Source organism: Schistocerca cancellata, chromosome 5 (assembly GCF_023864275.1).
Source record: "Schistocerca cancellata isolate TAMUIC-IGC-003103 chromosome 5, iqSchCanc2.1, whole genome shotgun sequence".
NCBI lineage: Eukaryota > Metazoa > Arthropoda > Insecta > Orthoptera > Acrididae > Schistocerca > Schistocerca cancellata.
Window position 1 is genome coordinate 722945947 of NC_064630.1, and position 27286 is coordinate 722973232.

Here is a 27286-nt window from a genome sequence, read left to right on the forward strand (position 1 = left end):
CAGGATGATTCTCCACGACACAATGCTAGAATGGTGCTACAATGGTGAGACCTGGTAGTCAAGGAAGCCAGGATTCGGTTACGATTGTGGACGGGGCTGTAATCATTTACTATTGGTTCCCTTTTGCAATTACACACATTTATTTTAATATGGTAATTCCAGACTCAGCAATAAATCAAGATATCACACGTTATTAATGAAGGTTTTTTGTTAGCAGAAGAGCCAACATCGTGTTACGAGTGGAGGCCGAAATACACGCGTTTTAGCTCACGCAGGCTGGCGTGAGTAGGGAAGAACTATACTGACTTGAGGTCTGGAGCATGACAAGGAATGAGAATTCAGAAAGCGGACGTAATTAGTTTGATATTTAACTTTAATCCATTAATGATGAACGTCGCTCTTGCCGGTACATGATTCACAATATTATCTGTTCAGAATACATTCTTGAAGAATATGGCGTCTTGCTGGGTCGTAGCAAATGACGTAGCTGAAGGCTATGCTAAACTGTCGTCTCTGCAAATGAGAGCGTATGTAGACAGTGAACCATCGCTAGCAAAGTCGGCTGTACAACTGGGGCGAGTGCTAGGGAGTCTCTGTAGACTAGACCTGCCGTGTGGCGGCGCTCGGTCTGCAATCACTGATAGTGGCGACACGCGGGTCCGACGTATACTAACGGACCGCGGCCGATTTAAAGGCTACCACCTAGCAAGTGTGGTGTCTGGCGGTGACACCACAGAAGGAATAAACAACTGTGGAATTAATAGTGCCTTCAGTGCGTTACAATTTACCAAATGAGCATAAAATACAGACACAGCAAATAATGTTTTAAAAACAAGCCAATGTGATCCCAATTAGAATTTTAAGGCAAGTAACCACAATCACGGCTGAAGGCCTTTAACGCCAAGAACGGTAATTATAAAAAATTTAACAAACACACTGTAAAACATCTTGGCAATAGCAAACGTTAATTTAAAAAGACAGGTAGTTATCACCAAATGGATGAGACAAAATGATGATAAACTTGGTAGAACAACCATTTAAACCTGCTGTCACGCCAAGAATGGCAGTCATATAAAAAATTTGAAACATACAATAAAACAGCAAATACAATAATAAAACACAAGACCCGCCAGGTTAGTCGAGAGCGCTAATGCGCTGCTTCCTGGACTCTGGTAGGCGCGCCGGCCCTGGATCGAATCCGCCCGGCGGATTAACGACGATGGCCAGTGTGCCGGCCAGCCTGGATGTGGTTTTTAGGCGGTTTTCCACATCCCCCTAGGCGAATACCGGTCTGGTCCCCACATCCCGCCCCAGTTACACGGCTCGCAGACATTTGAACACTTTCGTACTGCTGGTCGCCGTGGCCGAGCGGTGCTAGGCGCTTCAGTCCCAAACTGCGTGACTGCTTTGGTCGCATGTTCGAATCCTGCCTCGGGCATGGATGTGTGTGATGTCCTTAGGTTAGTTAGGTTTAAGTAGTTCTAAGTTCTATGGGACTGATGACCTCAGATGTTAAGTCCCATAGTGTTCAGAGCCATTTGAACCATTTTGAACTTTCGTACTATTCCATGGATTACACTAGTCGCTGACAGTTGAGGTACTCTAATTCCGTCCCGGGGGGTACGTGGTGGCGGCAGGAAGTGCATCCGGCCACCCCTTGCACTAACATTGCCATATCTGATTAACCAGCTGACCCTGCCTCACTAACGGGAAAAAAGGCACAAGCGACAGCAAAAAACAATAATAAAACACAAGGGCCAGTCACAGACGGTGCACCAGGAATCGACCTCTGAGTAGGCCCAGCAAAAAACCCTTTCGTGAGCGATGAGATAGGCAAGCAGGAGTTGCATTGACATCACAAGATGGTAACTCAGACTAGTGGCAGTCTAACGAATGACTAATGATAATCTTGCCGAGGCTACCTGACGTCCAAGAAGTGCAAAGATGTAAAAATACGCCAAAGCCGGAAACGGTGGTCTGGACTCCATCCGCAGAATACTGTGCTTAGAGCGCCTGGAACGGGAAAGGAATCACTACCACCAGAGTAGAAGAATTGCCAACCCCCAGGGCAGGGAAAATAACGCTGGTTGAAGTTGACAAATGGTAACAAACTGAAAGCAATAAATAGTCATTGTAAGTCGAGGAAAGCTAATCGGATCTGCCTTCCCCAAGCACTCCACTCGCTGCTCTTCGCATCGGCAACACTACGAGCAGCAACACAAACCGGTCACTGGACAATTGCAAGAGCTCACAATGATGGAGGTTTCTCTACTTGAATCCAAATGTACTCAAAGCTTGCAGGATCCGGTTCACGACGAGGTCGTGCACCCTCGTGACCACAGGCCTTCGATCCGGCAGTCCACACGCGCCGCCAGCAGTCCCGGCGTGTTCTGGCACTGTGCGGACCTCGCTCCTCCTTGAGTCCCCAACCGAACTGCACACTGACGCGTCCCGGAAGAACCACGACGTCGCCCCAAAGATAGGGACACAGTTACTACATATCGATAACCACCGTTGCTGCCACTAGCGGACAGGCAACGCTTGCGAAACCAAGTGGCGCCAGTCAACACGAGAAGAAGACAAACAACTGCGACCATGTCTACTAAACGATACGGCCTGGCCTCCAACAGAGGACGCAAACCTACAAACAGCACCAACGCGAGCCACAGCACAGCTCAAATGGTTTGAAGAGCATGCGAGTGAACTCATGTTAATATCTTACAAGGGAACCTCCCGATCGCACCCCCCTCAGATTTAGTTATAAGTTGGCACAGTGGATAGGCCTTGAAAAACTGAACACAAATCAGTCGAGAAAACAGGAAGAAGTTGTGTGGAACTATGAAAAAAATAAGCAAAATATACAAACTGTGTAGTCCATGCGCAACATATACCATATCTAGGACACTTCAAGCTCAGGAGCGCTGTGGTCCCGTGGTTAGCGTGAGTAGCTGCCGCGCGAGAGGTCCCTGGTTCAAGTCTTCACTAAAATGAAAAGTTTAATTTTTTATTTTCAGACAGTTATCAAAGTTCAGGCACTCACACATAATCAACTTCGCTCTCAAAAACTCCAGGACATGTTCAGATTTGCTTGGACATATGCCGGATTTGACGCTCTACACACGGAAAAATTTGAAAACGTTAAAAACATATGTTTTGACAGAGCACAGGGAAAACTGGGCGACTGTGAAACTGTTGCATTCATTTGTTGCAGTTTACGTGACAAACTCTTATGTTTTCATCACTTTTTTGGGAGTGATTATCACATCCACAAGAAAACCTAAATAGGGCAAGGTAGAAGAATCTTTTTACCCATTCGACAACTGTACAAGTTAGGTGGGTCGACAACATATTCCTGTCATGTGACGCACATGCCGTCACCAGTGTCGTATAAAATATATCAGACTTGTTTTCCTGTGGAGGAATCGGTTGACCTATGACCTTGCGGTCAAATGTTTTCGGTTCTCATTGGAGAGGCACGTCCTTTCGTCTACGAATCGCACGGTTTTGCGGTGCGGTCGCAAAACACAGACACTGAACTTATTACAGTGAACAGAGACGTCAATGAACGAACGGACAGATCATAACTTTGCGAAAATAAAGAATGAAAACTTTTCACTCGCGGGAAGACTTGAACCAAGGACCTGTCGTTCCACAGCTGCTCACGCTAACCACGGGACCACGGCGCTCCTGCGCTCGCATTATCCTTGATGTTACCTATGTTTCACATGGACTACTCAGTTTGTATATTTTGCTTATTTTTTCATAGTTCCACACAACTTCTTCCTATTTTCTCGACTGATCTGTGTTCAGTTTTTCAAGGCTTATCCACTGTGCCAACTTATAACTAAATCTGAGGGGGGTGCGATGCGGAGGTTCCCTTGTTAGTCAGCAGCTGCCCCTGGTCTGTAGCCATTGGAACACGTACCGGGCGCCAGCTGCGTCCCCGTAAACCACCGTCCCGTAATTTGCGGGAATTCAGTGACCTGTGAGTAGACATCTGGTGCCATATACTTCTGGAAACCTATCAAAGACCTGTAGAATCCATGCCAAGCAGAATCGCTGCTGTACTGTGTTTGAAAAGTGGACCAACATGCTATTAAACGGGTGGACAATGTCTTGGCTCATTGGTGTTAGCGGGGCTTCGTTTTTTCGAAGGTCTCTTATTAAGTAGCCCGAGTATACCCGTAATTTTAAGTTCCCGTGAAAAAAAAGAGGTAATTCGGGGTTTTATGTAAAGGGGTGGACATATTCGTATTATCAGTTCACACTACTTCTTAAATTTAATAACAAGTGAGACACGTAAATGAAAATTTTGTGGCACGGCCACCAGGTAGTCCTGGCATGGCGCAACAGAGTGGTATGTGCACAGGCAGAAGCAGTGTCCACGGCGGCGTACAGCTGCGGGTGGCCAGAGTCCAGCTGCCAGCTGCGGCGCTCCCTGCTGCTGGTGATCTGCCGAGCCCAGAGGCCGCTGGCACTGACGGCTGGCAGGATGTTCCTCATCAACAGGGCCACCTTCCTTTCGGTAAGCATAACAGCTGCGCGCAACCCGACACCAAAGCGCTCTCCCCTCCTCTACTGTGGGCGATGTTCTGTGTTCATCAGCTGCTGTTGCTGACGGCTCGCCGTTTGTTCTCCGTCGACTGCATTATCCTCATCATCGCAGGCAAATGTGCTCCGGTGATGTAATGCTTTGGTGATATCGTATTTCGCCATGCAGTACGCCCCAGACTAACTTTGTCTACCATATTGTGAATACGTGATTTCTGCATCAACAGAAGGTGAGGCAGCTAAGACAAGCCACCGCAAATAAATAGAGGTGACAAAAGTCACGGTACACCCCCTGATGTCGTGTCGAACCTCTTAATGCCCAGCGTAGTGCAACGGTTCGTCGTGGCGCGGATCAACAAGTCGTTGGAGGTCCCTTGCAGATATACTGAGCAATTTTGCCTCTATAGCCATCCATAATTGCGAAAGGGTTGCCGAGAATTTTGGAACACGTATTGTGTTCGAATATAATGACTTTTCTGGAGACTAGAAATCTACTCTGTAGGAATCAGTATGGGTTTCGAAAAAGACGGTCATGTGAAACCCAGCTCGCGCTACTCGTCCACGAGACTCAGAGGGCCATAGACACAGGTTCTCAGGTAGATGCCGTGTTTCTTGAATTCCGCAAGGCGTTCGATACAGTTCCCCACAGTCGTTTAACGAACAAAGTAAGAGCATATGGACTATCAGACCAATTGTGTGCCCGCATCTCGTGGTCGTGCGGTAGCGTTCTCGCTTCCCACGCCCGGGTTCCCGGGTTCGATTCCCGGCGGGGTCAGGGATTTTCTCTGCCTCGTGATGGCTGGGTGTTGTGTGCTGTCCTTAGGTTAGTTAGGTTTAAGTAGTTCTAAGTTCTAGGGGACTTATGAGCACAGCAGTTGAGTCCCATAGTGCTCAGAGCCATTTGAACCAACCAATTGTGTGATTGAATTGAGGAGTTCCTAGATAACAGAACGCAGCATGTCATTCTCAATGGAGAGAAGTCTTCCGAAGTAAGAGTGATTTCAGGTGTGCCGCAGGGGAGTGTCATAGGACCGTTGCTATTCACAATATACATAAATGACCTGGTGGATGACATCGGAAGTTCACTGAGGCTTTTTGCAGTTGATGCTGTGGTGTATCGAGAGGTCGTAACAATGGAAAACTGTACTGAAATGCAGGAGGATCTGCAGCGAATTGACGCATGGTGCAGGGAATGGCAATTGAATCTCAATGTAGACAAGTGTAATGTGCTGCGAATACATAGAAAGATAGATCCTTTATCATTTAGCTACAAAATAGCAGGTCAGCAACTGGAAGCAGTTAATTCCATAAATTATCTGGGAGTACGCATTAGGAGTCATTTAAAATGGAATGATCATATAAAGTTGATCGTCGGTAAAGCAGATGCCAGACTGAGATTCATTGGAAGAATCCTAAGGAAATGCAATCCGAAAACAAAGGAAGTAGGTTACAGTACGCTTGTTCGCCCACTGCTTGAATACTGCTCAGCAGTGTGGGATCCGTACCAGATAGGGTTGATAGAAGAGATAGAGAAGATCCAACGGAGAGCAGCGCGCTTCGTTACAGGATCATTTAGTAATCGCGAAAGCGTTACGGAGATGATAGATAAACTCCAGTGGAAGACTCTGCAGGAGAGACGCTCAGTAGCTCGGTACGGGCTTTTGTTGAAGTTTCGATAACATACCTTCACCGAAGAGTCAAGCAGTATATTGCTCCCTCCTACGTATATCTCGCGAAGAGACCATGAGGATAAAATCAGAGAGATTAGAGCCCACACAGAGGCATACCGACAATCCTTCTTTCCACGAACAATACGAGACTGGAATAGAAGGGAGAACCGATAGAGGTACTGAAGGTACCCTCCGCCACACACCGTCAGGTGGCTTGCGGAGTATGGATGTAGATGTAGATGTAGAGGTAGGATTTTGTACATGATATGACCTCTCGATTACGTCCCATAAATCTTCGATAGGACGATATGGATGGCCAATTCATTCGCTCGAATTGTCCAGATTTTTCTTCAAACCAGCGTCCGCCTGCTTAGCTGAGTGGTGACATGTCTCCTTGCCGTGCTGCGGGCCCCGGTTTGATTCCCGGCCAGGTTGGAGATTTTCTATGGTCGTGGACTGGATGTTGTGTTGTCCTCATCATCATCTTCAACGACACGCGAGTCGCCCAGTGTGACGTCATTTAAAATAAGATTTACAACTGGGCGGCCGAACTTCCCCAAATGGGACCTCCCGGCCATCAATGCCACACGTTCCTTTCATTTCAAACCAGTCACGAACAATTGTGGCCCTGTGACATGGCGCATTATCATCCATAATATGAAGTCCATGAATGGCTGCAAATAGTCTCCAACTAGCCGAACATAACTATTTCCGGTCAATCATCTGTACAGTTGGATCAGAGGACCCCGTTCATTTCGTGTACACACTACATCTACATCTACATCTACATCCATACTCCGCAAGCCACCTGACGGTGTGTGGCGGAGGGTACCTTGAGTACCTCTATCGGTTCTCCCTTCTATTCCAGTCTCGTATTGTTCGTGGAAAGAAGGATTGTCGGTATGCCTCTGTGTGGGCTCTAATCTCTCTGATTTTATCCTCATGGTCTATACGCGAGATATACGTAGGAGGGAGCAATATACTGCTTGACTCTTCGGTGAAGGTATGTTCTCGAAACTTTGACAAAAGCCCGTACCGAGCTACTGAGCGTAACGCTCCGTAACGCTTTCGCAATTACTAAATGATCCTGTAACGAAGCGCGCTGCTCTCCGTTGGATCTTCTCTATGTCTTGTATCAACCCTATCTGGTACGGATCCCACACTGCTGAGCAGTATTCAAGCAGTGGGCGAACAAGCGTACTGTAACCTACTTCCTTTGTTTTCGGATTGCATTTCCTTAGGATTCTTCCAATGAATCTCAGTCTGGCATCTGCTTTACCGACGATCAACATTATATGATCATTCCATTTTAAATGACTCCTAATGCGTACTCCCAGATAATTTATGGTATTAACTGCTTCCAGTTGCTGACCTGCTATTTTGTAGCTAAATGACAAAGGATCTATCTTTCTGTGTATTCGCAGCACATAACACTTGTCTACATTGAGATTCAATTGCCATTCCCTGCACCATGCGTCAATTCGCTGCACATCCTCCTGCATTTCAGTACAATTTTCCATTGTTACAACCTCTCGATACACCACAGCATCATCTGCAAAAAGCCTCAGTGAACTTACGATGTCATCCACCAGGTCATTTATGTATATTGTGAATAGCAACGGTCCTATGACACTCCCCTGCGGCACACCTGAAATCACTCTTACTTCGGAAGACTTCTCTCCATTGAGAATAACATGCTGCGTCCTGTTATCTAGGAACTCCTCAATCCAATCACACATTTGGTCTGATAGTCCATATGCTCTTACTTTATTCGTTAAACGACTGTGGGGAACTGTATCGAACGCCTGCGCACACAACTCTAGAGCCACCACCAGCTTGCACAATAGCTTGTTAGCAACTTGGATCCATGGCTTAGTGAGGTCTGCGCCACGCTCGAACCCTCCCATCAGCTCTTACAAACTGCAATCGGGACTCATACGACCTGGCCACTGCTTTCAAGTCGTCTAGGGTTAAATTGGTATCGTCACGAGCACAGCAGAGACGGTGCAGGCGATGTCGTGCTGTAAAAAAAAAGGCAGTCGCGTAGGTCGTCTGCTGCCGCTACCAGTTAACGCCGGATTTCGCCGCACTCTCCTAACGGATACGTTTGTCGTACGTCCCACATTGATTTCTGCGGCTATTTCACGCAGTGTTGCTTGTCTACTAGCACTGACAATTCTACGCGAACGTCGCTGCACTCGATTGTTAAATGAAGGCCGTCGGTCACTGCGTTCGCCGTGATGAGATGTGATGATGATGATGTTTGGTTTGTGGGGCGCTCAACTGCGTGGTTATCAGCGCCCGTACAATTTCCCAACCGTTGCTCAGTCCAATTTCGCCACTTTCCTGGATGATGATGAAATGATGAGGACAACACAAACACCCAGTCATCTCGAGGCAGGTGAAAATCCCTGACCCCGCCGGGAATCGAACCCGGGACCCCGTGCTCGGGAAGCGAGAACGCTACCGCGAGACCACGAGCGGCGGACCCGTGATGAGAGATAATGCCTGAAATGTGGTCTTTCGGGCTCATTCTTGACACCATACATATCGCAATATTGATCGTCTAGCTCCAATAATCACTCCGCGTTCCAAGTCTGTTAAACCCCGTCGTGTGTCCGCCTTCTTAGGTGAGTGGTAACGTGCATGCCTACCATGCAACCGGCGTGGGTTCGATTCCCGGTCGGCTCGAGGATTTTACCCGCTCGTGGATTGGATGTTGTGTTGTCCAGATCTCATCATTACCGACGCGCAAGTCGCTCTATTTGGCGTCACCTGAAATAAGACTTGCAAATCGGCGGCCTAATTCCCCCCGAAAGGGACCTTCCGGCCATCAATGCCATACGATCATTTCATTTCGCGTCGCGTCGTGAGGCCGTAATCATAAACCTTGTGTACGCGATACTACCACTATCTGTATATGTGAATATCGCTATCAAGAGGTGCAAATGGCTCTGAGCACTATGGGACTTAACATCTGAGGTCATCAGTCCCCTAGACTTAGGTTTACTTAAACCTAATTAACCTAAGGACAACACACACATCCATGCCCGAGGCATGCGACCGTAGCAGCAGCGCGGTTCCGGACTGAAGCGCCTACTACCGCTCGGCCACAGCGGCCGGCTAATATCGCTATCCCATGACTTTTGTCACATCACTGTGTATCCAGAATGAATGAATATATCGAGGGGTGCGGTTTCCGCCAAGTTACAATCGAAAATATGGCGAGTTTCCTGATATTGCAAACAATTTTTATCTTTTATAGTTGCCGATTAATGACACCGACCCGGTTTTTCCTTTCTAATGGAATTATAAACTTCTTTCTGTGGCACTTGAAAGAGGTTTCTGAGATGAGTTCAAACTACATTACATGTATGGAACTAGGTCGCATAGTATTGGGATAACAGCACAGAAAACCGCAGCCCTGCCGTCAGGGGAAGAGAGTCCATAAACGGCTGACTTAGTACACCAAGGTATGAAATGCCTTATAACACGGGCCTGTGCTGACGTTAACTCCCGACGAAATTCAACGTGTAGTATTGTAGCTGCAGAGTCACTTTATAGCGTGAGGCAATACTCAAGTTTAATATTTTGAGCACTTGTGTAACAGCTGTTATAATAAACAGACGAGCCGTACCTGAGTTACGTGCTTACTTACATTTCGTTTAATTAGGGCCGACGTTTGTGGAACCACTTCTCCTGACGGCGGGGCAGTGGTTTGAGGCGCTGTTATTTTGCGCAGATTCGTAAATTGACAGAAAAACCTTGTGTTATTCCCGAATCGAGCGTATTCCGTATTAATAGTGCAGTAACATCGTCAGAATCTCCAGATGTAGGGCACATGCGTTGATTCCCAACAGAGGAATACAAAAAAGCGAAAAATGAGGAATTTGACGATTTTAACAAAACGTTATTGTGTAGAACTGTATTTGGTTATTACAACAAAGGAAAGAATCCGACGGCCAGAAAATTCAGGGTGATCTCTGTGAAGAAATTAGTTATTCTGGCCGAGAGGCCTCCGTTCTTCGTCTTGAGCGCTCATTTGGTTTTCGGATAGGAAAGTGTAATGTTGGACCAAAATTTTTAATGTAACAAAGAGATGTTGCAACAGTAAGAGCCACTTCCGTGCTGAGGATAATATTTCTGTAGTCTACTTCGATAAAAGTTGGGTTTCACAAAACCATGCGGACAAATATACCGGGTGATCAAAAAGTCAGTATAAATTTGAAAACTGAATAAATCGCGGAATAATGTAGATAGAGAGGTACAAATTGACGCACATGCTTGGAATGACATGAGGATGTATTAGAAACAAAAAAATACATACGTTCAAAAAATATCTGACAGATGGAGCTTCATCTGATCAGAATAGCAATAATTAGCATAACAAAGTAAGACAAAGCACAGATGAAGTACTTTACAGGAAATGCTCAATATGTCCACCATCATTCCTCAACAATAGCTGTAGTCGAGGAATAATGTTGTGAATTGCACTGTAAAGCATGTCCGAAGTTATGGTGAGGCACTGATGTCGTATATTGTCTTTCAGCATCCCTCGAGATGTCGGTCGATCACGATACACTTGGGACTTCAGGTAACCCCAAAGCCAATAATCGCACGGACTGAGGCCTGGGGGCCTGGGAGGGCAAGCACGACGAAAGTGGCGGCTGAGCACACGATCATCACCAAACGACGCGCGCAGGAGATCTTTCACGCGGGGGTTCTAGCAATATGCAATATGGGGTGGAGCGCAATCCTGCATATACATCCTACATTCCAGTAGGTGTTTATCAGCCAGGCTGGGGATGATGCTATTCTGTAACACGATTGTCATGGGCAGTCACTGACGTTTTGCTGTCCAGCGTCATCTGTCGGACAATATTGTGAACTTTGTTTTTTTTTTGGTTCTAATAAAACCCCATGTCATTCCAAGCATGTGTGTCAATTTTTACCTCTCTATCTACATTATTCCGTGGTTTATTAAGTTTTCAAATTTATAGTGACTTTTTGATCACCCGGTATATTACTCGGCTTCAACGGAAATAGTGGCCTGGAAGTACCTACAGTTACTTCTGTATAACCTATATCGGCTTTATGGGTGAAAGTTGCAATGACAGTCTGTAACAGCCGCAAAAATCGGGAGGTAGGGAATATTAGCAGTACTAATAAGGTGAGCTGTCGGAGCAAAAATCCTGGTGGCGGCATGTAAATAAATTGTATTCCTACATGACCCGACACAATATGTACAGACGTTACCAGAATTAATTTTATGCTTTTCTTAACAACTTTCTCGCTAGAAGTTTCTATCGGGTTCAGTAGGGCGCAAGTTCATCAGCGACGACATTTGTCGTTTTTCACAAGCGAATCAAATTCATACCACTTACGGTATTTTTTTTCCCGGAATTCTTTTACATTTTCTCGATAAAATAAGTATCACATGCATCTATAAAATTTGAAAATGTTCATATTTTTTCAGTCCCAATATTTTAGTGTACCTTTTTTTCTCCACAGGTTGGTGGTGGTGGTATAGTATTCTGCCTTACGGCAGGTTTTGTCATGGGTTAAGCCTCTTCCACTTTTGTCTGTCCTTAGCCTGCCTTTCCATTTCTGAATATTTGTCTCCTTTGATATTGTCCAGCATTTGATATATTCTTTTTCCTCTTCCCCTCCCCCCCCCCCCCCACCATTCCTTCTATTCCTTCCTTCAATATACATCCATCCTCAAACAATGTCCAATCCAGTTCCGTTTCCTCTTTCTGAAAATTTTCAGGATGTTTCTTTCTTCTCCAACTCTTCTTAATACTTCATTCTTTACTCGGTCTTCCCATTTCACTTTTCCATTCTTCTCCATATCCACACCTCTAGTGCCTCCAATCTTCTTTCATCTTCCTTCTTCAATGTCCAGGTCTCTGCACCATATAGTGCAACGCTCCAGTTGTATCATTTGGCAAATCTTTTCCTCAGGTCTTTGTTTTGTGGTCCACAAAGTAATTTCTGTTTCCTCTTCAATCCTTCTTTTGCCATTGCTATTCTTTTCCTAATTTCTGTTGAGCAATACATATCATCCATTATTCCACTTCCCAAGTAATTGAAGTTATTCACTTGCTCTATTTCCTCTCCCCCTATTTTCATATGGCATTTTCTCCGCTTTTCTCCAGTTACCGTGCTTTTCGTTTTCGTCTTGTTAATCTTCATTCCATATTCTTCTAATTTTGTGTTTCGATCATCCAACATTTGTTCCATCTCTCTTTCACTCTCTGCCATCACAACCATGTCGTCTCCAAATCTTATACACTCCACTCTCCGACCCTCTATACAAACTCCTCTCCTTCCATCAAAACTTTCATTACTAATTTCCTCCAGATAGATATTGAACAGTGTTGGTGATAAACAAACAACAAATTGTCTTACACCTCTTCCCAGTTCAATTTCTTCACTCATTGCACCTCCTATTCTTACTCTTGCTCTCTGGTTGAAATGTAAATTTCTAATTAGCCGTGTATCCCTCCAGTCAACTCCATGTTTCCTTGAAGCACAAAAAATTATTTCTTGAAAATTTATTGTAACATTAGTTGACTTTCTTTTTTTTATCGGCTGGCGAGAACTTTCTTTTGGAAGATACTCCATCATATTTTAGTACTTTAGACTAAAAGTAGATATGTGTACATATGTTTTCGTTATTTTTACCAACATTTGGAATCATCGTTAATTGGTAATACTGTGAGAACGGGAGAAGATCTCGAGCTGTGTAATTTCGTGACGTCCGCTTCATGAAGGTTGTGGATCTCACACAATACTCGAAGGAAACAAGTTGCCTCACAGCAATGCAAACTTTCAGGACCTCCTTTTCTGATTATTTGAAACAGTATGATCAAAATTATTCTTCTGAGAACTTTTAGTCTGACTAATCATTTTAGGTTCGTGGAATACCGTTGATGCATCTTTAAAACACAATACTAAACTCAAACAAGATATACGTAAAAATGCAATCGGATAAAAATTTAAATGTTTATAAAAATGAATTAAATAATCTACGTGTAATTTAATTACCAATAGAATTAACTGAAAAAATTGTTAATTACACTCTTATTACTTTTTTAATTTCAAAGAAAAGGAATAACTATTATTTTACTTTACAAATTAGTCATGAGGCACATTTATGTAAAAACAATTGGCAACACTTTTGCATTCCTTTAAACGGTATTAGAGTTTACTTCTAACACATTACTATCCATAAAGCTAACCCTTGGCCATGTAAAAATGTCATAGGTCGATGATTAGTCAGGTATAAATTTTTATTTATTCGTATCGCTAGGGCCCCCCGTCGGGCCGACCGTTCGCCGGGTGCCGGTCTTTCAATATGACGCCACTTCGGCGACCTCCGGTCGATGAGGATGATAGGATGACGGTGAGGATAGCATAACACCAAATCCCCGGGCGGAGAAAATTTCCCGACCCAGCCGGGAATCTAACCCGGGCCCAGAGGATTGACAGTCCGTCACACTTACCATTCAGCTACCGGGGAATAAATGAAGTGTCAACAGATCTGTAATTATTCAAGAATTTAGTATTGAAATGCAGGTAAATCTGTGTGTAATGGCGATGTGTAGTCGCGACTGCTGATGTAGCAGATGCGACGAGGCCAGAGGACGAGTGCAATGCCCCATTTTCCTGATGAAAGAAGAGGACACTTTGGCTTGGTGCTGTCGGCTCCCGGACGAATTATTTGTTGGAAAGGTTTACGTTCAACAACTCGTAGCCAGTCTCACCTGACGATGCCTCTGCATGCTAATGCAGCTACATCAAACGATAAACCACTGCGCGTTCGCCTACCTCACCGACTCGACAACTACCACTACCGATAACAGACTGCTTCCTCCCACAGATAATCCAAATGCAGCCTACCCTCTGGTGGTGTCTGCGTCATTAATTAACCCACGTTGGTGACATCGGCCAATTTAATTAAATTAATGTTTCACTATTTGTGATAAGAGCAAACACCGGCACAAAACAACCAAAAATTAAGATACAAGATTTAATAAAAAATCGTGAAAGAGATATTTCATTATACAAATAAAATCACATCTATGTTGACATGTTACATTTGTGAAGAGAAATTTCAGCGCACAGATAGCTCTTTGAGTTGCAGTTTCTCTACACAGTAAAAGTGTTTGCCTTCAAAAAAGTTTTGCAAGCAATTACAAGGTTCTTTATCAAGTAATATGCCTGTTGCTAGTGATCTGTTTTCCTGATAAAGTGAGTTAATATGAGAACGACAAACGGTTTCCTTTCCATGGTGGATGGCTCCTATGTAATACAATGATCAATATACCCCAGCGTTTGCGATCCAACGATCCCTTTTTCTCATTAAAACGCTTCTGGGCGTACTGCATCATTTTTTTTAACTCAGATATTTTGATGCTGGAACCATTCTGGGAATTTTCATGGTGCGTTTGTCAGGGAAGAAATAAAAAACTTTTGCCTCAAATTAACATTATAATGCCCCAGTGAGCATAATACGGACCATTGCGAATGGATTCGAAGAAACTCTGATGAAATGTCAGACAGGCCAATGCTTATGTGAATAACGTCTTTAAACGAACAGCGATTGTCTCCGGAGCATTTAAGAAAAACAGTTTACATCTCTGACATAAATTAATTGTTTCTTTTTTAAGAAAGAAAATAAAGAGCTAAATTGTCTGTTTCCTTGTGAAACATACAACATGTTATGAATGAGTTTTGTTTTCCTTTTCTGCACTTAGTTAAGCATCAGTTTAAGTCTTTGCAATACCTGTCACTTGTCCTTTGTTTCAGCTGCTGCAGGCGACTTACTCATACTACACGCTGCTGCAGCATTTTAACAGCCATTGAAGACAGCGTGCGACAGATTGATCTTGCTTTGTATCTCAGATGATGCTCTTCGCACAAGGCACGAAACAGCTTCTAGTGCTTACTGCTTAAGCCAGACTGACTTGTACACTGATCCTGCATAAAGTAGCAAGGGTTGCTATAATGCAAGGAGAAGTTATACCACATCAGAAGCTACGAGGAATCCAGATCGAATTTAGTAACTTCCAGCAGAACACTGTGGCTAAAATTGTTCAATCACGTTAGAATAACTACAGAGCGACATAATGCAGCTCGTTCGTTTCTTCCTGCAATATTGGTGTGCTGGAATGACTGGACAAAGCTGACAAACAACACGTACACGGTGAGTGATGGAAAATGGATCTGAAAATGAATGAAAGGTGTAAATGTATTTGTGTTTAATTATACGCACATGCTCCTTTCACGCTTCAGCTGGTGCAAACATCATCACCCAAATAAAATTTAATTGTATAATAATTAAAATTCAGTCAATTTAAATCATGCTTTTCATCGTCTCAGTTGCCTCTAGTAGTAGTTTAAATTGGTGCTACTTTTTAGTGTGCCAAAGGAAAGAGTACACAAAGTCATGAAGGTATTGCTGCTGCAATATGAAGTATGAAGTATTTCCATTCACAGTTATGAAATTCTCTCAGTTTCAACGTTCGGCAGTTTTATTCATCCACTTAGGGCTGATAAGCATTCCGATTCTCAGCATTCATACTAACAGTCTGTGAGAAAGATACGGGATGATGGATCCATGTCATCAGTCACGAGTCTGGACGAAAGGAAATGTCCTCTACGCTGTGATGAGACATTGCCTACACGTAGACACCCTCTGCTGTATAATATGACGTCACACAGAGCCCATTCATCAAGTTGCCCAGAGCTCTTTGGCACCATGACATGGTGAACAACAGCGATCTCTATCTAAACTGGTTGTCTAACTGCATTTGCTAAACAGTTCCGGCCAGATGTCCTCATACATCCTTCCTTGGTTATCAACACGGTGACAAGAAGTGTCACTACAACGCAAAGAACAGTATTTTTCGGTTCTGTGTCCAGATAACCCTATTACATCTGACGTTCAATATACATATGGAACAGAACGATATTAATTGTTTCAAATACAATGCAAAAACGGTGACATTTCTGCTCTAACATTCCAAAACTCTATTATGACCTGGACATTGACCTGGACGTTGAGCAGTTGATCTGAAAACTGATTTTGCTTTAAGTTTGCATTGAATTAGTATTGGTATAAGTTATACTTGACAATCAAAATAAATTAATGATTGGTGCATTCTGACTCAGAAGAAATAGTTGCTGAATTCTTCAAGGAAAATTAGAATTTCATTTGGAACCAGTACCAGACTTCTAGAGATGTAGTTCGCAGAAACTTCAATTTATTCTCGATACGACAGCGAATCTATATATTGAAATCGATGGCAGGCATTAAGAATAATCCGCAATCGCAGAAAATATTATTTTTAGCAATTAGTACAAAGCCAACTCGAAGTGTATGTAGTTGTGATAACGTACTTGACCTCTCAGCGGAAATCTTGAGAGGGTACAGAATGTCATGATGGACACAGGAGTTAGAGACTAGAAGGTCGCTATAGCGAGATTGAATACCATAAGACCCAATTCCACCAAAAATAAACACCAAATCTATCCATTTGAAAAAAAAGGTAAAATTTTGATTGACGCCTTCCTAAGGCACAGTCCCCATTCCTCTAATGAGAAGCAAGCATCCAACAAATGTTGCTCTAATTCTGAGAAATAGGAATGACTCAAACTGAGTGGTTGAAGTAAATTAATAATAGTTGGTACAGATCCCATCTTCCCCCCCCCCTCCCCTACCTCTTCTCCTATACCAAACAAGTCAGGATATTGTTGCAAAAACAACGAAAGAGCACACTTGATTTAAAAGAACGAAAACTGTCCAAGATCGGTGATAGTTTACAGACCACCAAACGTACTGCAGATTTCAGTCCAAGAGGCTTTTAATAGTTCCCAAATTTCCCAACCTAGCAGAAACTCCAAAGGGTTTCTGGTCATATGTAATGCAACAGATATTCCAGGATTGAATCAACAAAAGCTACCAACATGAATAATTTGGAAGTAGCGATGTAACTAAACTCATTTAACAGATCAAAGTATTCCAGTCGAGACTATATACAAATTAGATTCCTCTCACGGTATTCCTGGACAATAGTGCCATACTTAGCAATCATATACAATTGCTCACTCAACGAAAGACCCTTACAAATGACTGGATAGTTGCACAGATCACTCAGTAGTCAAGAAAGGAAACTGGAGTAATTCAATGAACCAAAAATCCATATCACTGATGTCGATTTGCAGTAGTATTTTGGAATACACACTGCATTCGAACATTATGAATTACCTTGAAGCAAATGGCCTGTTGACATAGTATGGATACAGAAAATATTATTATTGTCAAACACAACTGACTCCTTAGTCACCCAAAATAATGAATGCTATCGATAGGGGATCACAAGTTAATTTCATATTTCTAATTCTTCAGAAGTCTTGACACAAGGATGTAATCAAACTTCAAGCCTATGGAATATAGTAAAATGGCTATGACAACATAGGGCCACTTTGACCGACCTTGAACTCAGGAAACATCATACATGGCCCCCTCCCACCCCTCCGCGCCCCTCCCTCGCAGTATGTATGTCAGATCAGGCGGAATGTGGTGAGGCATGAACATATGCTCAATCAACAATCTCAACTCGTTGACTAAACGTTACACTCGTTGGAACTCAGTACAAGTTTTGGCTCACTGGCCTCACCAAGTCTCAACTTGCTGACTAAACTCTATCGCTTGTTGTAACAAGTAATAGCTTGTCAGCACAAGTCTCAACTTGCTTAGCCAGCTACGTTACGATTTTGCACAGAGTCACTATAATGTTTGGTTTCCTTCGAAAAGTAGTCGCAGTTGGGATTTGAAAGCATAAAAACCTATGTTCCTTACCTGTGCAAATGGGTATTACTACTGTTCAGTTATTGGTAGGTAGGTCATCACAGAGCAGACCCACTGTAGTTCTGGTAGAGAGTATGGTACTGGTGGGCCATCAATGGTGTGGACCCACTGTAGTCCTTGCAGAGATAATGGTATTGGTGGATCATCAAAGGTGTAGACCCACTGTAGTCCTTGTAGAGACGCCCAGAAGCCATCTGTTGCGACTGTGCAGGTGCACAATCACCATCGAAGAGTCTTGCGGACAATATAGCAAGTCCATAAACCACCACCTGTGCACTCACAAAGGTTTTGGAATTGTCCTTAGAACCAGCAATGCTGTTAATCAGCCCCTAGCTGAATTATTAACACATGTGTAAACACTAACTGTTCCAACTTCTCACATATTATGCATATACTATGACCAATATAAATGTGTGCACTGAAATGAAACTTAATTTGAAGAAGTAGTGTCTGTACAATTATAAATTTACAACATAAGAATACAATTGCAAAGGTACAAAATACATCATTAAAGAACATAACAATACAGTTAACACTTGTAATAGTACAGGTTTTACAAAAGAATAGAAATAAACATGTACATCAGTGTTACAGGAATTATGACATAAGTAAATAAATAAAATAATGAGAATAGTTTTCGAAACATTAACTTCACACATGAGCATTAAAACATAACAGAATAAATAATGTCTAAACATCTTTACAAAGTAAATAACATAGTATTAGAAAAATCCTACAGCATAACTCTTATCAGATAAACACATAAAGACAGGAAGAACACAAATACACAAGGTTACACAAACACATAGCGGAATAACACAAAAGGAAACGACAAGGTTTGTATTACTGCAGTATTTTGCAAACAATACTTTCCTTACTTCTTGGAGATCTCCCTTCATTCATCATTATTCTCAAAAAGTCCTATCTATACCTGCTTTCTGTATTCTATTCATATCTTCTCTCCAAATAATTGTTGTTCATTGTACAGTACCTTTTTTTACAAACTTTTTTTGTATAACATCTCCATGCATTTCTTCCAATTCATCGCGACTCATTCTCTTATATAGTCTACCCCCTCTTAAGCTAACTTAAATCTACTGTGCTCAGATACATAAACTGAGGGATGAGGCAATGCAGCAACACAAAACAATTAACACAAACAGCAATGACAAAAAAATGCAAATTGGCAAAGCAAGCAGCATTATATCTAAATTAGCAAAGCAAAAGCAATATTACAACTAATATAAGGCAATGTGCAGCAAACAAGGAAAATAAATCAGTAGTAAAACTGGCTTAGCAGAGTAATACAAAGTGAAATTTAGTAGCACTATGCCTGGCGAACAGCAGCACCAAGTGCAGTAACTTATATCTAAACATGACAAATCCACAAGCAGAAAAAATAGTACACTAAAGACAACAATGCAGATAAGAAAATGTATATTCACATCTTAATGTCTATGTTACTAAAGTGGTGCACCACAACAACTTATTCAAAAAAAAAATTACCAAGTACTTTAAAAGAAAATTATGTATGCAGTACTGTTATTAGTCCCTTATTATTGTTCTTTCCTTTCCAAGTGCTCCTTTTTTGAAGAATGTGGATCATAAAATTATTATTTAACAGATCTGTTGACAGAAAGTGTTCACATTAGCAAATGCATTTAATTTTATTTTATAACACAAATGCTACAACACAGCTGGAAACCAGATATCAAATGAAATAAGCAACTAACTGTACAACAATGAAAAACTACAACTACAAAGGAGATTCTCTCCAGTAAGGTATCCTTGGCTAAGGGTCGATATATGAAACATCCCCTTAGAAAAATTAATGAATTATTATGCTAATAAGCCTCTTACGTTATTTGATTTTCAAACAGCTGAGCAGAACTGAATGTACTCAGACATTTCTCTCTTTATTTATTCTGATCAACAGTAAACTGACACACACTATATTTTTTAGCGCAACACAATCTGACTTTCAATAGTCCCTACGAAAGAATGGCCCTGACTAACAATAACCTATACCTTTCATGAATCACTTACCTCACAAAAATCTTCATGACTCAAACTACTGCAATACAGCGAGCGCCAATACTGCCAGCTAAATAAAAGATTCTAACTGCTGAAGGCATTAACTACTGATAGGCATAGTTAGCAAATGAAAGATTTTGATAGAGAACAAACAATGTATTTACTTTAATAATGTTCAAAAGTCATTATATATATATATATAAATTATTACAAATTTACTCTTTCTGATGGACACACGTCCATGTCGTCCGCTCTCAAAATTCTGCCATCTCTCTCCCCACATCCACCATTGCTGGAAGCTCACCTCCAACTGCGCAACGCTACATGCTGTTTACGTCCAACTGCCCAACACTACAATAGCAAATATTCCAACAATGCCAACCAGCCACACACTGCACAATCAGTGATTTTCATATAGAGTGTTACGTGGTGTTGCCAACATAAAAACCTAAACAGCCTACTTACACAGTATGCTATTTCATGAGATTCTCATATATAGTTTTCGCTCTGTGGCAGTATTAGTTGGCATTATCAGCATAAAATCGCAAATATTTGATACTGCAAGATAATGCCCTACTATGGGGCGTCACTATAATGTCTGGCAGACTGATATTGTTTATAGCCAGCCTAACATTAGTTTTTGACAAAAAAATACAGACAATTTGGATGTGAATATAGCATTATTTACTTTGGTACAAAGAACAAACTATTCTTGGCGACAAGTGCACGTTAAGCTGTAAGTTAGATGAGCAGTGTGTTTTGTAATGTTATATAACAAATCTTCATGTATGTTGATAAATAATAAAGACGATTTTTGATTCCTTTATAGCATGGTACAAAGACTGAACTAATGTCACTGGAAAGTGCAGCGTAACGTGTATGTCAAATCAGTAGTGCACATATGTGAGCCATGAGTATTTTTTAAATCTAACAGAACAATTAAGTTATACTAGAAGTGCCACCTCTATTTTATAGTCTTTTTATGTATTTTGACAAATAACAGACATTTTTGTTCACATTCTGGGATCTGTAGTAGCAATTTCATTTTACGATAAGCAATCTGCATGTGTTTTTTGCTCAAAATCTTTAAGTATTTTTAAATAATTTTTTTGGTGCAATGATCATAATATGTGGTATCGAATTTTCATCTCTTTGATGGACCATGTGTTACTAAATTTGAAGTTTAAGTGATAAAACACATTAATGATCTTGTCAAGAAGCGTCATTTTTAGCACAGTTCATTGCACTAAAGTGTCGGAAAATGTAACGTTGGTGGAAAAACATTCTTCCACAATCTCCTACTTTTCGTATTTGTCGCAGTATGATTATATCTTGGTATTGTTTAGTAGCCCATTATCATTTCGATAGGAAATACAACCTTTAAACGTTTTTGAGACCCTTGGTAACATAATTCTGATTGGTAAATGTCACAGCCTTCTTTGAAACTTCGTTTTTGTACCACCAGTGGAATATAACCTCAAGGAGACCTCAGACTGAAAGTCAGTCAGTCACTAACATCGACTGTATTTGTCTAATACAGAACATGATGCATTATATTCTTCTCCCTCTAAAATAGTGCTTGGTGAGGTGAAGCATCACTGGAAAACTTCTAAGAAGTAGGATGGTGGAAGTTCGATCTTTCTAACACCAGTAACATTACCTAAAATAGGTACAAGATCGAAATGCCAACATATTTATGCACACTCCTGGAAATTGAAATAAGAACACCGTGAATTCATTGTCCCAGGAAGGGGAAACTTTATTGACACATTCCTGGGGTCTGATACATCACATGATCACACTGACAGAACCACAGGCACATAGACACAGGCAACAGAGCATGCACAATGTCGGCACTAGTACAGTGTATATCCACCTTTCGCAGCAATGCAGGCTGCTATTCTCCCATGGAGACGATCGTAGAGATGCTGGATGTAGTCCTGTGGAACGGCTTGCCATGCCATTTCCACCTGGCGCCTCAGTTGGACCAGCGTTCGTGCTGCACGTGCAGACCGCGTGAGACGACGCTTCATCCAGTCCCAAACATGCTCAATGGGGAACAGATCCGGAGATCTTGCTGGCCAGGGTAGTTGACTTACAACTTCTAGAGCACGTTGGGTGGCACGGGATACATGCGGACGTGCATTGTCCTGTTGGAACAGCAAGTTCCCTTGCCAGTCTAGGAATGGTAGAACGATGGGTTCGATGACGGTTTGGATGTACCGTGCACTATTCAGTGTCCCCTCGACGATCACCAGTGGTGTACGGCCAGTGTAGGAGATCGCTCCCCACACCATGATGCCGGGTGTTGGCCCTGTGTCCCTCGGTCGTATGCAGTCCTGATTGTGGCGCTCACCTGCACGGCGCCAAACACGCATACGACCATCATTGGCACCAAGGCAGAAGCGACTCTCATCGCTGAAGACGACACGTCTCCATTCGTCCCTCCATTCACGCCTGTCGCGACACCACTGGAGGCGGGCTGCACGATGTTGGGGCGTGAGCGGAAGACGGCCTAACGGTGTGCGGGACCGTAGCCCAGCTTCATGGAGACGGTTGCGAATGGTCCTCGCCGATACCCCAGGAGCAACAGTGTCCCTAATTTGCTGGGAAGTGGCGGTGCAGTCCCCTACGGCACTGTGTAGGATCCTACGGTCTTGGCGTGCATCCGTACGTCGCTGCGGTCCGGTCCCAGGTCGACGGGCACGTGCACCTTCCGCCGACCACTGGCGACAACATCGATGTACTGTGGAGACCTCACGCCCCACGTGTTGAGCAATTCGGCGGTACGTCCACCCGGCCTCCCGCATGCCCACTATACGCACTCGCTCAAAGTCCGTCAACTGCACATACGGTTCACGTCCACGCTGTCGCGGCATGCTACCAGTGTTAAAGACTGCGATGGAGCTCCGTATGCCACGGCAAACTGGCCGACACTGACGGCGGCGGTGCACAAATTCTGCGCAGCTAGCGCCATTCGACGGCCAACACCGCGGTGCCTGGTGTGTCCGCTGTGCCGTGCGTGTGATCATTGCTTGTACAGCCCTCTCGCAGTGTCCGGAGCAAGTATGGTGGGTCTGACACACTGGTGTCAATGTATTCTTTTTTCCATTTCCAGGAGTGTATTTTGACAGATGTTATATACACTTTAGACATGAAAATCACATTGTGACACGGAAATAAACATGTTCTTGCTGACATTTTTGCTGTTCAGTATAGATGCGGAAATAAATTACTGTATGTTCCACCCTCTATGTATTTTAGGTACAGAAATAATGTTGTGACCCGTGAGATATATATTTCATCTGTGTATGTTGGTGCCTTATTTTTTGTATATATTTCAGACATGGAATTAACAATATGACACTTGATGTAGCCATGGTGTGAGTGTGTGTGTGTGTGTTTTTTGCATGCACTTACGTATTTTTGATAGTTTCGATCATTTAGATGTGGAAATATTTAATGTGGGGGTCCCATTGTGCCTTAAACGAAGTATGGTACAGAGATTGAACTAAGCTCGTTGACAAGTCCCGCTTATCTTGTAGGTTATATTTCTTGTGGTAGCTGATACCAGTACATTCAATGTGTTTACTTATTTTTGATAAATAATCGAATACGTCTGAACAAGGCATAAAATTCAGATAGTTCAGATACTTTTAAACATGGCATCAATTTAATACCATCTTGTCATTTTAAATTTCTCGATTCTGTGTTGTCATGTAAAGGGACTGCATAGTTTCTGATGCTATGATTATATCATAGAAAAGGAACCTGGCTTGAGACACTTCAAGTGACTAGGTATGACATCACCAGGGCTCAAAGACAGTGAAAGTGTTCCAAACTCACCATAGCCATTCTTGCAAGTATTGTCTCAGTTAGATGACTGAATTCATGATTTTCTGGCAGAAAAGTCACACTTTATAGTAACCGAGGAAAAGTCATCCAGTGAAACTGAAGGATTATTTGGGGTTCAACTGACTATATAGGCTTTCCATCAGCAGAAGTTCATCCAAAGTTGTTTCCACCTGGCGTTCCAAACAAAACATGACTTTCTACAGCTTCACTGTTGCCTCTTTATGCGTCATAATGTCTGAATAATTGGCACCGGCTTCTTCACTGAAACCAATGGTGACAATTTCGTCATTAGAAACCACTATTTTTGAACAAAATTCCTCAATTTCTTTTTGGTTATTATTAAAATTTGACAATGATTATGTTCCAGCACCAAATTCAACAGCAATAAATATCAACAATTTCCTTACATTTCATTCTATTCTACAAGATATCACTTTTTTCAGGCACACTACCACCTCCTTTCTCAATGACATCATGTTACATTCGCAATAAACAAGACAATACCGCACCCTGTAACTCAGTGTTAACCCCAGATTGGATTTTCAGTCTGCAGCGGAGTCTGCACTGATTAGGAACTTACTCGCAATTTAAGACTGTGTGCCAGACTGGGCTTTGCCTTTTGCAGGCAAGTGCTCTCCAGACTAAGCTCTCCAAGCCTGACTCATAACTTGTTAACACAGATTTACTACTCCAGGTACCTAATGTTCTGCCAATCCAACTTCACAGAAGTTCTCCTGCATACCTTGTAAGACTATCACTCTTGGAAAAAAAACAATATTGCAGAGATATGGCTCAGGCACAGCCCATGGATTTGCTTCCAATACTCATTTTCACTCAGCAGCAGAGTTTGCACTGATATTATACTTCCTAGTAGATTAAAAGTCTGTGGCAGACTGGGACTCAAAGCATGAACCTCTGTATTTCGCTGGGAAGCACTCTACAGAATGACCTATCCAAGTACAACTCACCCCCTCCCCCCTCTTAACAATGTCACTCCCACCAACACTTCACTCTTAAGTTCCCAATTTCACCGAAATTCTACTGCATACTTTTGTGAGCAGCACATCTAGAAGAATGGATATTATCAGTGATGAAACTGGGAGAGAGCTCAGGCAGTCTGCATTGTTGTCAAGTTCCTCCAAGGTCAAGCTAGAGATGTAGACCCTCCTGCACCTGTTCTCCTCCAGACCAATTGGGTAAGATATAAATGGTGGGAAATTCAAAGGAGTATCGTCTATTTAGTATAAAAATCTGATGCACCCTGCATGGTTTCCAGATTTATATGATAATCGATCTAATTTATGAACTGCCATGCCCCTTCACTAAAATTTATTACCAATCAATGTAATTTATGATCTGTTATTCCCACGATAATTTCTGACCAAAGAATTGGTGCCAAGCATTTGCCACCCAATTACATTTATTGTGTAAACTGAGTCACATCTCCTTTCTTTGCACTCATGTTGTATATACACACATTACATCATTATCTTTATTGTTATATAGTATAGTTGCCAAATAGTTTTTTCGAAATAGTCTTGTCTTAATTAGTATAATTTATAACCCACTATCAAACCTGGCTTGGTCCAAACTATGACATTATTGTGGACATATACAAAGAATAGGAAACTAATACATCACTTAAAAAAAAAGAAAATCCTTGTGATGCAACCTACATGGTCCCTTCGTGAAGAACATCTATATATAAGTATTATGATAACACTAGGTGTAATAGAATGTGATAGTTATGAGTGCATGTTTATTTTAAACAAGTACAGTACCACATCCACCACACCTCACTGCCCCCCACACTGCCTCCACCCTTGCAAGCAGCTGCTCGACTTGCTATTCTTGATTGATGCCCATGGCTGAGCCACTAAGTGATTGCCCGACACTGTGCACTGACAGATTAACACCAGATCACGGCCCCTATACTGCTCAGTGGCCACTCTGCTTTATGGCAGTAGGGTGAAGTGCAGCGAAGTTGAGAGGGATGTGCACATATTACCTGCAGCTGCATCTATGCAACTTGACCACAGGCAATGCTTCCCTCACGCATGCCATCACCACCCACCTGACAGAGGCAATAAATACTAATACTTCGAAACACAATGTACAGGAAACAATTACAACATTGTTATTATTCAGCGTCTTACCTATCACTAGCGACCACTGGACATAAACAGCAACCGTGCCCCTGTGTTTGCCGGCACTCACATCCTTTGCAATCTGCCGTCTGCAGCATTACAGATTATTTCCTTGTAAGGTAAGGACTGTACCAGATAGCTAACACCCTCCAGTAACCCAAGAAAGCCCGCTGGTTTAAATGATACAACTCAGCACAATACAATCCCCTCTTTTGCCCAGATTTGTATATCCATGGCATATACTCCATTCCAGCGAAATGGCAGCACAGTGCATGGAGAAATCAGAACTGACAAAGAAATATTCTTCTCAGTACTACAGGCATTTTAATGCAAAGTAACCTATGTAGAATATCCAAAACATCTACTTATATTCTAAGTCCCTCCTGTCCAAAGTATCATGTAAGCTAATGTACATTGCTATATGTCACAAAAATACTGCATTTTATTATCCAACAAAGCACTGTATAGTAACCTCCCTCATTTAATTAGGTACTAATCATGCATTGTCTAGTGCGTTTTGTGTTCTAAATAACATGTTTACATGCACTGAGAAGGGGATGAAATAACGTGATTACGCCCTATAACTGTGTTTACATCTTGCGGAAGGGTGAGCCAAGGACTGCATTTTTCATAGTAGAGCTGTTAGACGCTGCAACAGATTTACAAAAAGAAGCTATCTGTACGATACTTGTTCCTTATCTTCTGCAGTATTGTCGCAAACAATGGGATTATTGGAAGATTGACGAATGACAACGAAATAAGTTGAAAGAAGGGCAGCTTATTTTGTTTTATCGCGAAATAATGGAGGGAGTATTATGGAAATGAGGCGCGACATGGAATGAGAATCTTCTCCCAAATACACATGCATGCCAGCACTGGGTCGTTTAGCAAACAGACGTTTAGTGGAGAGAAATACAAGCTTCAGAACTGCAACATGTGTACAAAATCGACAGATGTAGTCATAATCTCGAGGCATTGGATTGTTATAGGGCCACTAAGGGTTATACTAGATAATGCTGGAATCTTCTTACAGAGTGTGATGGAGGATATCTCTATCGTTTCCATATTATCTGTATTTTCTTGTGATCATTTTGTGAGACATATGTGGCAGGAACAAGCTGCCCTGAAGACACTTCGGATTCTCTATCAAC

The 27286-nt window shown here is 42.4% G+C and overlaps 1 protein-coding gene across 1 annotated transcript in view; it reads left to right on the top strand.

Annotated features, from left to right (window-relative positions):
* Positions 1-11786, top strand: part of LOC126188779 (odorant receptor Or2-like) — an 84549-nt gene extending 72763 nt beyond the window's left edge. The window contains exons 4-5 of the mRNA XM_049930391.1: positions 4331-4525; positions 11733-11786. Of these exons, the coding sequence (XP_049786348.1) occupies positions 4331-4525; positions 11733-11786 (249 nt within the window). The remainder of the gene's footprint in view (positions 1-4330; positions 4526-11732) is intronic.
* Positions 11787-27286: the final 15500 nt, after the last annotated feature.